General features: G+C 46.7%; 1 protein-coding gene across 2 annotated transcripts in view; it reads left to right on the forward strand.

Annotated features, from left to right (window-relative positions):
* The window catches only part of LOC146839637 (uncharacterized), a 590,171-nt gene extending 583,069 nt beyond the window's left edge, over positions 1 to 7,102 (forward strand). For both annotated transcript variants that reach the window (XM_085650371.1, XM_085650372.1), the window contains one exon: positions 6,827 to 7,102. In XM_085650371.1, the coding sequence (XP_085506497.1) occupies positions 6,827 to 6,860 (34 nt within the window). In that variant the 3' untranslated portion in view covers positions 6,861 to 7,102. The remainder of the gene's footprint in view (positions 1 to 6,826) is intronic.
* The last annotated feature ends 3,771 nt before the right edge of the window (positions 7,103 to 10,873 follow it).

Raw genomic sequence — 10,873 nt, forward strand, 5'->3', positions numbered from 1 at the left:
TCCTGATAGTGAAATACTGCCAATTTTGGTTTTCACTACTGAAAGGCCATCTATCCCATAGGATAGAATGGTGAGTTTATTATAACATCTTATAAGTATAAATTCCCATGGGAAGAAGATAGGAAAATGGAGTTTAGTATGCCTGAACTCAGAATCTAAGATGCATTTTTTGGTAATGATGATTTTTACATTCTGGGTTTGAAAATACCACTTTTAGAAAGGCGGTATTTTCTTGCTTAGCCATCCAGTGTGCTTCTGTTAGGTTTGTGTATTGACTGTCCGGCTTTGGTGTGACAGAGACTGGGGATGTGCATTCTCTCAGCCAGCCACTGGGGGGTGTTCATGTGTGTCAATCAATCAATCAATCAAGATATTTGTATAGCGCGCTACTCACCCGGAGGGTCTCAAGGTGCTTGGGGGAGGGGGGTCCGCTACTGCTCGAACAGCCAGGTCTTGAGTTGCTTCCTGAAGGAGAGGTGGTCTTGGGTCAGACGGAGGTGGATGGGGATGGTGTTCCACGTCTTGGCTGCCAGGTAGGAGAAAGATCTTCCTCCCATGGTGGCTCTTCGAATGCGTGGAACGGCGGCGAGGGCGTGGCTGGTCAATCGTAGCTGGTGGGTGGGAGTGTAGAAGGTCAGGCGGTTGTTGAGGTACCTGGGGCCCAGGTCGTGGAGGGCCTTGTGTGCGTGGGTGAGGAGTCGGAACGTGATTCTCTTGCTGACTGGGAGCCAGTGCAGGTCTCTCAGGTGTCCGGAGATGTGGCTGTGTCGGGGGATGTCCAGGATGAGTCGTGCGGAGGCGTTCTGGATGCATTGGAGTCTTTTCTGTAGTTTGGCTTTGGTTCCGGTGTAGAGGGTGTTTCCGTAGTCCAGTCGGCTAGTGACGAGTGCCTAGGTGACCGTCTTCCTGGTTTCGGTGGGGATCCATCGGAAGACCTTACGGAGCATGCGTAGGATGTTGAAACATGATGATGAGACGGCGTTGACTTGTCTGGTCATCGAGAGGGAGGAGTCCAGGATGACGCCCAGGTTGCGTGCGTGGTCCATTGGTTTGGGTGCGCTGCCCAGGGCAGGGGGCCACCAGGAGGCCTCCCAGGCGGAGGGTGATGATCCAAGGATGAGGACTTCTGTCTTGTCTGAGTTCAGTTTCAGGCGGCTCTTCATCATCCACTCGGCTACGTCATTCATCCCTTCGTGTAGGTTGGTTCTGGCGGTGGCTGGGTCGTTGGTGAGGGAAAGGATCAGCTTGGTGTCGTCGGCGTATGAGATGATGTTGAGGTTGTGTTGGCGTGCGAGGGGGTTCATGTAGACGTTGAAGAGGGTGGGGCTGAGTGATGATCCTTGTGGTACGCCGCAGATGACTTTGGTGGCCTCGGATCTGAACGGGGGGAGGCGGACTCTCTGGGTTCTTCCGGCGAGGAACGAGCTGATCCACTCTAGTGCCTTCTCTTGGATTCCGATGTTGCTGAGGCGCTGCACTAGGGTGTGGTGGCAGACAGTGTCGAACGCTGCGGAGAGGTCCAGGAGGATGAGGGCCGCTGTTTCCCCATTGTCGAGCAAGGCTCGGATGCCGTCAGTGGCCGCGATGAGGGCAGTCTCGGTGCTGTGGTTGGCTCGGAAGCCGGACTGCGAGTGGTCGAGGGATCCGTTCGTCTCGAGGAAGGCGGCAAGCTGTCTGTTGACGGTCTTCTCGATGACTTTGTCAGGAAAAGGGAGGAGCGAGATGGGGCGGTAGTTCTTGAGGTCAGTGGGGTCTGCTAATGGTTTCTTCAGGAGGGCGCTGAGTTCGGCATGCTTCCAGCTCTCCGGGAACGTGGCGGTGTTGAAGGAGCAGTTGATAATGTCCCGGAGTTGGGGTGCGATGAAGAGTCGGCCTTGTTGAAGACGTGGTGCGGGCATGGGTCGGTTGGTGATCTGGAGTGGATGGTGTTCATCGTGTGGATGGTGTCTTCGGTGCTGACCGGGGTCCAGGGGCGTAGGGTGGTGGTGGGGGGCTTCGGCTCGGTGGTTGGGTGCGTGGTCTGTGCGCTGAAGCTGTTGCGTATGTTGGCGATCTTCCTGTGGAAGAACGAGGTGAGTGAGTCGCAGAGGTCCTGTGAGGGAGTGATGTTGTTGTTTCCGGCGCTGGGGTTGGAGAGCTCTTTGACGATGCTGAAGAGTTCCTTGCTGTTGTGTGCGTTGTTGTCTAGTCGTTCCTAGAATGCTGTCTTCTTGGTGGTGTGGATCAGCTGGTGGTGTCTGCGGGTGGCGTGCTTGAGGGCGGTCATGTTGTCTGTAGTCGGGTTTTTTCACCAGGATTTCTTGAGGGTACGGCAGTTCTTCTTGGATTTCTAGAGGTCGTCGTTGAACCAGGAGGCTTTCTTGCTGCCGGGCCTGCTGGGATGGTTTTTCAGAGGTGCGAGGTCGTCAGCGCAGTTGGTGATCCACTGTGTGAGGTTATTTGCTGCTTGGTTGGGGTCCGTTGAGCTGGCGGGAGGGTTCTGGCTCAGTGATGTGGTGAGCTGGTCGGTGGTGATCTTGTTCCAGCTCCTGCGCGGAACCTGTTGCGGGTGGTGGTGGGTCGTGGTCTTTTTGAAGCTGAAGTGGACGCAGCTGTGGTCTGTCCAATGGAGTCCGGTGGAGTGGCTGAAGGAGATGTACTTGCTGGAGGAGAAGACTGGGTCAAGCGTGTGTCCGGCGTAGTGGGTGGGGGTGTTCACCAGTTGCTTGAGTCCGAGGTTGGCGAGGTTGTCCAGCAGGGTGGTGGTGTTGTTGTCGTTGTTTCCTGCCTTTCCTGAATGAGTCAGGGCTGGGCTGAACAGGCCTGGGATGCATTCAGAGTAGGGGGAGGAGATTTCTTTCACATCTGAATGGGCCTGGTCTGCCTTGGACAATGTAGTCTCCACCTCCTGCCGGTCAGCTGCACCAGAGAGGACAGAACTGGTTTTGGCTGGGCAAAGAGCTTCTCTGCCACCAGAGAACAAAGACATGTGTGCTATAATAAGTGGGGCCCAGATCCCTGAATTTTAAATCACATTTGTACTTCAAGAAGGAACCTCTGCCAAGGAGAAGAGCTGGAAGACACTGGAGGAGGAGTACTGCCCCTTTGCTGTGTGCTGTCTGGAGTTGGCCAGCAGTAGCTGTGTGTGTATCCTGCTTGAAAAAGTATTTCCAAGGGCTTGGAAGTGGAGCTTGCACTCTGTTCAAGAGGTCTCTTGAACAGCAAAGACCTCACAATCCTTCTGGGCACCGTCTCTGGAACCGCTGGTTTCAGCCGCTGCAGAAGAAAGAAGCAGCCAACTCTGTCACTGAGTCCGTTGCATGGTTTCATGCAAGAAGGCACCTCAGAAGGCCCCAATGCACTTCTCACCACATCCTTGGCCTCATTGACGTCTGGACAATCGTCACCGAGCTGTTGCTTGCACCACAACCTGTGGGCACCGCCTCGCCTCACCCTGCCTGGACCTCACTGACACCGTCGCACGACCCCAACATCGACCCGCTCCGTCGCCTGCACTGCAACCTGCCAGCACCGCATCGAGCATTGCCTCACCCTGCACCGTAAGCCTTGGTCTCACCGACGCCGTCTGGACAATCGTCATGGAGCCGCAGCCTTCACTGTGTCATGAGGGTACTGCACCCTGCACCTCTTCTATTTTGAAACCTAACCACAACGGTTGCCCGGACCGACTCGCACCAACGCGTCTGCTGCAATGACAAAGGTACTGTTCAAGAGTCTGTCAACGCTTCAGCTGGCCCGTACTGACGCAGTTCATCTGGAACTGTTAGCCTCTGTTGTTTTCAGCAACTCGGTAGCCCCAGACGGAGCTACTGACTCGGAAGAAGTGTGCTTTGTAGATATTTCTACAATTTTAAGGTTATCTTTGAAATTAACTATTTTTGCAGTATTGTATGTTTGATTGGTCTTGTTGGTTTAAAGTTTTGCTTATTTTTTAAAACTGGTGTGATGTCCATTTGTAGTGTTTTCATTGAGTTACTGTATGCATGAACAAATGTCTCTGGGATAAACCTGTCTGCTCGTGCCAAGCTACCAATGGGGTGAGCAGGGGTTATTTAAGAAGTGTATCCCCCTTACCTTGACTCGGAAGAATGGTCCCTACTTGGACAAAGGTGCAAACCATTGTCCCCCATTTCTAACAGGTTGCAAGGGAAATGGGCAAAAAGTAGAAACTACAGAATGTAATCAGGGCTTAGTGAGTAATTAATATTAATTTCCTGATTTTGCTTTGCCTTCATGACTACTGAGACCAAGCATAGCAAGAACAGTCAAAGGTGTCCCAAAGCGCTAGTGTCAGGGTCTCCAAGCCAGGAGTAATACAAGGGTTGTAGTCCATGGCAACTATACATACTTGCTGACATCTGAATGTTTTAACTGAAGCAGATGTGAGCAGAGAGTGCTCCGACCATTCACAACAGAGGCTTCTTTGAAAAATCTTTCTGAATGCAAAAACAGTATGTACAGACTGCGCTTCAAAAACACTACCTACAAAATCAACAAATGTCAATTTGAAGGTAGAGGTGACTACTGAGGTACTGGAGTTAACTAGTGAGAGCTTACAGAGATATGGTGTGGGATTTTCGGAAAATAAATTGGAGGCAAACCCTCACCAACCAATCTGATGTGGCATGCTACATCATTGAGTTTGTCTCCAATCCATCCAGCATTTTTATGTGGATATTTGTGCTCCCAAAGGTTTATGGGGTTGCTTATGATGGAGTTACTGATTATGGTCCTGGCATCCAACGGACAGTTAAAATCTGTCTAGATAGCCCAAGCAGCATTTGTTAGAAGTTTTTATGATGAAATAAAAAAAAATGTATAAAGGGATTTAAAAGGTATTTATTAATCCCGCTGCCAAATAGGTTTAGTTGTTTCATCTATTTTCTTAGCCCCTGTGCGGTCTAGGGCTTTCTTCAGGGCCTGGATCCCGGGGTTTAATTTAGCACACTATGGGCCTCATTTACAAGACCCCTGCGCCGCTGGAACATCATGATATTCCAGAGGCGTGCACTGCAGGGCCATATCTACAAGGCCAGATATAGCCACCCTGCTTGACTTTTCATGACCTTGTAAATATGGACTGGGGCAACGCAGCACAAGCCGCTGCATTGTCTCACCCTGTGATAGGGAGGTATGCCATGGGCATTAAGGTGAGTGTTCCCATGTAAGACCCAAGGCATTTGACACATTCTCAGATTTATGAGATTTCATAAACCTGTGAATGTTTCAAAAGCCTCCGCCTTCACAGGGGTGGCATAGGGGAGGCGCAACAGGGAGAAACAACATTATTTCTCCTCGTTTTTCCCTCTTTGTATTTATGCAGTGGCAATCTACCTGAATCAGGTCTATTGGTATGTATGGTGACAGACAAACAGCATTTCATTTTTGGCAATGTAATACCATAGCGCAAACAAAGACAGTGTTCTATAATCTGCCAAACAAAAGTAGAGCTGTAAATTCTATTTTTGTTTGTGCTATGTAAGACTGCCAGAAGTAAAATGTAAAGGCTTTTCTATGTTCTTCTTACCCTGTCCAAGTATTAAGGACAAAATGTTAACATTTGTTGGGAGAGGTAATTTCTCGAAGGGGGATATTGGAAGGTGTGTGACAGGCATCAACATTTTATTTTTGGCAGTTTTACAAAACTCCAAATCGGGTTTCTGCATGCAGGATTTGGGAGACGGGAGACTAGCCTTGATCATTAGGCAGGATACCAGCCTTGAAATCGGTAGTCTCCCACCTGAATCAGGAAGGCATGTATGTAGTATGAAATGAATCAGGAAGGCATGTATGTAGAATGGCTGATTTTGTTGGTGCTCTCATGTGGGCCCATCATTAACAAGCATTTGATCAGTCAGTAGGACAGGTTTTAAAGGAATTTTGCATGGTAGTGTGCAGCATTACACGTAGTTAGTATCAGAATTGACATGTATGTAAGTAAGGAACAGTAGAATAAATTGGTATAGGTTCATATGACAGGTGAAAGTTGCACCGTCATGCTAGACCTGAAACTCTATGCAAGTAAATGACTTCCCTTCTTCTATCTGTGCTGCTGCCGGAGAAAAACACCATAATTCATCTAGTTATCCAGAACACTTTAATAACATTGCAGTGTCATGTGTTTGCCCCTGAAAGTTCAAGATCTGTCAGTTGCATAAATGATCAAAATGACAACCCCTCTGTGGAGAGCAAAACATTTTTTTCAAGAAAGCTCACAAATTCTGCCCCATCAAACATGTATTCCAGGCTCACAACATTTGCACGAGCCAAAGCCCCTCTCCTGGTGATTCTCACATAATTGTCAGGCGACAGCTGCACTGTCAAACCAGTCCAAAAAATGGTGGATACCCACACTCGTTTTCAGGAATTTCTGCATGTTTAAAAAAATGTTTTCTCAGGGCAAAGGCAGCAGTGTTTTTCAGGATTGAAACTGAAAAGGTCAAAATAGGAGAGGAAGATGCTTCTCCGCAGAGAATAATGTGTTCCTCATCTTACAGAAAAAAGGAAGAACCATGGGTAAAAAAACACTAGTTGTGTCACGTTCCAACTGCAAAAAAGTGCATTTACTGTGATTCTACAAAAAGAACATTTTAGTTGTCATGGTTATTCAAGTCTTAGTTCAGCTCTCCAGGAGTACTCTCGACAGGCTTTCTGAATCACAATCAGGCAAAAATTAGCAAAGTTCAAACTTAAGGTTTTGTGAATTAGGAGAAGATGACATCCTATGAGCCTTGACAACCTCGCAGCTTTCTCTCAAAGCTCATTTCCTCAGTTCTGTGTATGAATGTGTCTGTTAATATGTTCTCCATGTCATTTATCCTTAAAGGTTCCCAAGGAGTGCGAGCAACACATGGTTCTAGGAAATCACAGATGAACGAATGAATAGATGCTGTTCTACAAACTTACAAGGGAGGTGAAGAAAACCCAGGAGCTGGACCAGTGACCCATAATCTGTATTCTTGAGTGCATGTTCATAACTTTCATGCAAAGATTCTGTGATTATTTTAAATCATTTTGTAATGCTACTACATTTCCAAACCCTCACTTTTTTCCATGCCAAACAAATAAACAATGCTTGGCAGATAATAAACTTGGCATTTTCCCATAACTGTGTTCCGGTCTCGGCAAAATGGAGTCCACCTGGACCGCACCTACATCTTTTATAGGGGCATTCAGTGAAAAGCGAGTTCTCTTTACCCAGTAAGAATTATAGAAAGTTCAGTCATATGATCTGAGAGGGTGTGAAGACATATTACGATACATACTAGAACATTAGAATGTTGAGTGCAATGGAGTGCTCCAGGATTCTAATGGCTGGTAGAAGCCCAGAGCAGAAACATTCCAATGTGTGTTCAACCCCCTGGGACTCTGTGAGGCTGTACTTTTACAAATTACAAATTTCTGCCCTCTAGGGGAGGAATGTTTCAATAGCCTTAGAGCCCTCCATGGCTGGCTCTACTGGCCATAAAGGGCCTGCTCCCTTGATAAAGGCCCGAGTCGAACCGTTAATGGCCGATAGATATCACTACTTCGGGCTCTAAGGGTATATTATGACATCATTTACCGGGTGATCCATACTAAAGTAAACTTTGAACTTTTGAGCTGGAGCATCCCTTATGGCTCCATTTTTCAATGCCCCTAGAAATGTACAAGTTCAGAGCGATGTGGATCTCTCTGTGCATAAATGAACAAAGCCATGGACCCATTCGCCTTCATTAGCAAGTGATCTGCTGCCTCCGTTTGCTGCCTTTCCTACTTATCTCCTTGCCATGTGTCAGCAGGAAGAGGCTGCAAATCAAATAATATTCTTGTACACAGGTGCCCTACACCACCTTAGTATCTTTAGTTGTAGATATTGTTAAATATGGCATGTGGTCAAATGAGTTTTTAGTTTCTGAGACACAGGTCTTTTGCAGTCCTGTAATTATGCACCTTGTTCCTCCCTTGAGTGACCGTCAGTCCAGCTTTAGAGGGATCTTTCATTGTAATGCAGTGGTTCCTAAACGTTTCAGAACCATGACCTACTTTTTAGAATGACTTTTTTTTCAACCCACCTACCTTTAATGGACATGAGAAGAGGCGATTTTTTTTATATAAAGAAAGCTTTGTGTGGTAGTGCATTGTCATTCACGTGCAGCACATTTTCCATTGAAATAGACACTTACTTTGCGCAGACATACAGTCTTACTGAGAAAACTATACAGCACACAAATGACGTGTGGAGGTGTGAATATGTATCATTTGTGCATCACCAAGAGAAGTGCCCTAATTTGTTTTGATCCTATTAAAATCTCTACATCCAGTACACTTCTGAATTACATAAACATTTGCTTAAATTTTCCTTTACTAACTGCTGAATGCAAACAGTTCATTTGCAGGTATTTACATTTTGTTGTGTGTTGCAAAAACAAGTGAAGACAGAGCCTTTGCTTCAAATTCAATGGACTCCAGCTGGGTTGTCACATAATTCATTTTATAAACTCCTCTCACTTTGAAGTCAGAGAAATAAGTAAATAGCAATCCTGCAGCAATTTATCAGAAGATATAGCCTGACATCTGACCGCTGTCTTTGAAGCACCACTGTCTTTGAAGTTAAACACGGAATTTAAAGGCATCTTTATTTATTACTGCCAATTTCCTGATCCACCAAATATCAGCTGGCAAATCCCCAAAGGGTTGCGACCCACAGTTTGGGAAACCCTGCTGTAATCTGAGTCAGGATCATTTAACAAGAGCTACCCAGGAAAGAGGTAGCCTAAGTATAATAGCTTTTCAGAATTATATGCAGCTCCCTATGAAACAAGCATTGGTCATACCAACATGTCTGACTTTATTATGTTAATAAATGTATAACAGGCACGCACAAATGATATTTGCCATGCACTAGCAAATTAACCTAGACCTAACCTTCTAGCGTTGCCAGTGCTTACTAATTTGAATCTAGGAGGCGGGCTTTTATCTAGGAGGTGGGCTAAGAGTGACAGGTAACATCAAATATAGGTCTTGCGTTGCTGCAGATTCCTTATCTTAGAATATTCCCCAGGGGTCAGACTGGATCCAGAAAATCTTTTTTTTTTCAACTCTTTTTTATTAAACAATCGCTTAGTACACAATAACGGCAGGGATGGACCATTGGCTGGAGAAATAGTACAGATGGAAAGACATAGTGCATAAAAATCAGTTGAAGGTTTTCAGAATTGGTCTGTGTTATCCATATACATCATAAATACCATACCAGACAGGTTAATATATATCGTACATGAATGTATGACATCACAACGCATACATTAAGCACACATGCTATTACAACGCATACCATTACATCGCATTTAAGGTAAGTGTTTGATAGTGTAGTGGTAATAATTACTATTCTAACTCCAGTGAGTGCAACAGTAGGGTAAGTGTTGGATGGTGTAGGGGTAAAAATTATTATTCTAATTCCAGTGAGTGCAACAGAAGGGTAACTGTTGGATAGTGTAGGGGTAAAAATTACTATTCTAACTCCAGTGAGTGCAACAGTGGGGTAGGTGTTGGATAGTGTAAAGGTGCTATACTTTGTAATGGTATGCATTGTAATGACTAGTGATGTAATGCCTGCATTGTAGTGACATGTGTTGCAATGATATGCGTTGTAGTGACATGCAAAGTAATGGCTGCGTTTTAATGACATGCGATGTAAAGGATGTTGCGATGTAATGACTGCGTTGTAAAGGTACTGCGATGTAATGACTGCGTTGTAAATATTGTTTCCCATCGTGCATCTGAGTAGTCTAGCTGCAATCATCCTCTACTTGGTGACTTGCGTTATCTCGTGTATGTGCGCCAGTGGTCCCAAACCTTCCTCTATTTTCCGGGGCAGCCCTGACTTAGGTACACTACCTCCTCCGCCACCTGGCACCAGTCTAGGTCATTTTCCCAGTCCGCTAAGCGTGGTGGCCTACTCTGCTGCAAGGTTCTCACTATATCTCTTTTTGACCCCCGGCTGCCAACATGCGCCATATTTTCAGGTACCTGGGGCACACTTCCACCCCCGTTATGTGTCGGAGAAGCCACCTAGCCTCTGCCGGTACATTGCGGCCCACAACCTGAAACATGACCTGCTCCACTCTGCTCTAGTATCGCTGGATTTTGGAGCATTCCCACAGTACATGAAAGAAGGAAACCATCATGCCACAGTCTCCAGTACCCAGTGCCCTATTGCATCTCTGCAACCTGTGCAGGAAGGCTCTACAATGATACGATCTATGCAAAAGCCTCAATTGCACCAAACAGAAGCGGGCACGGTTTGCCCCCTCCCTAGGGCTTTGGATTGCCTCAGTCCAGTCATCGTCTTCAATCAATACCAATTCTCTCTCCCACACTTCCCTTAGCTTCAAAAGGGGTAAGGGGAACTGTTCATTCATTTCTGATAGATCATGAAGGTCACATTAGCGGGAGAGGATCTGATACCAGTCGATCCGCCAGTAGAGTTGACTCAGGCAGTTGCTCTCCCTCCAATATGTGTTGTCCAAGTGCGTGCCCTAACTGTAGATACTGGAACCTTTTGAATTCTGCCATCTCAAACTCCATCTGCAGCTCTTTAAAGGCAATCAGAGCCTGGCTTCTCCATGTGTCCCCCAGCTAATCAGTGCCTAGGAGCCCCCATCTCTGGAAACCCTCCCATTTTCTGACCTCCCATAGGAGATCACTATTCCCTCTCAGTCGAAGTGCTACATAATCCTATGAGGGGATGGCGGCAGGCATGACCCACACATGTAGCCGCTCGCGTCCCCGACTCTTCTCCTTACTCCACCCTCTTCCTGTACCCAGCTCTGTGGCAATGGTGGAAGTGGCATGAATGCCGAATGAGCATGGAGACTCCTTTGCCGAGTTA

This window comes from Triturus cristatus, chromosome 4_1, assembly GCF_964204655.1.
Source record: "Triturus cristatus chromosome 4_1, aTriCri1.1, whole genome shotgun sequence".
Taxonomy (NCBI): domain Eukaryota; kingdom Metazoa; phylum Chordata; class Amphibia; order Caudata; family Salamandridae; genus Triturus; species Triturus cristatus.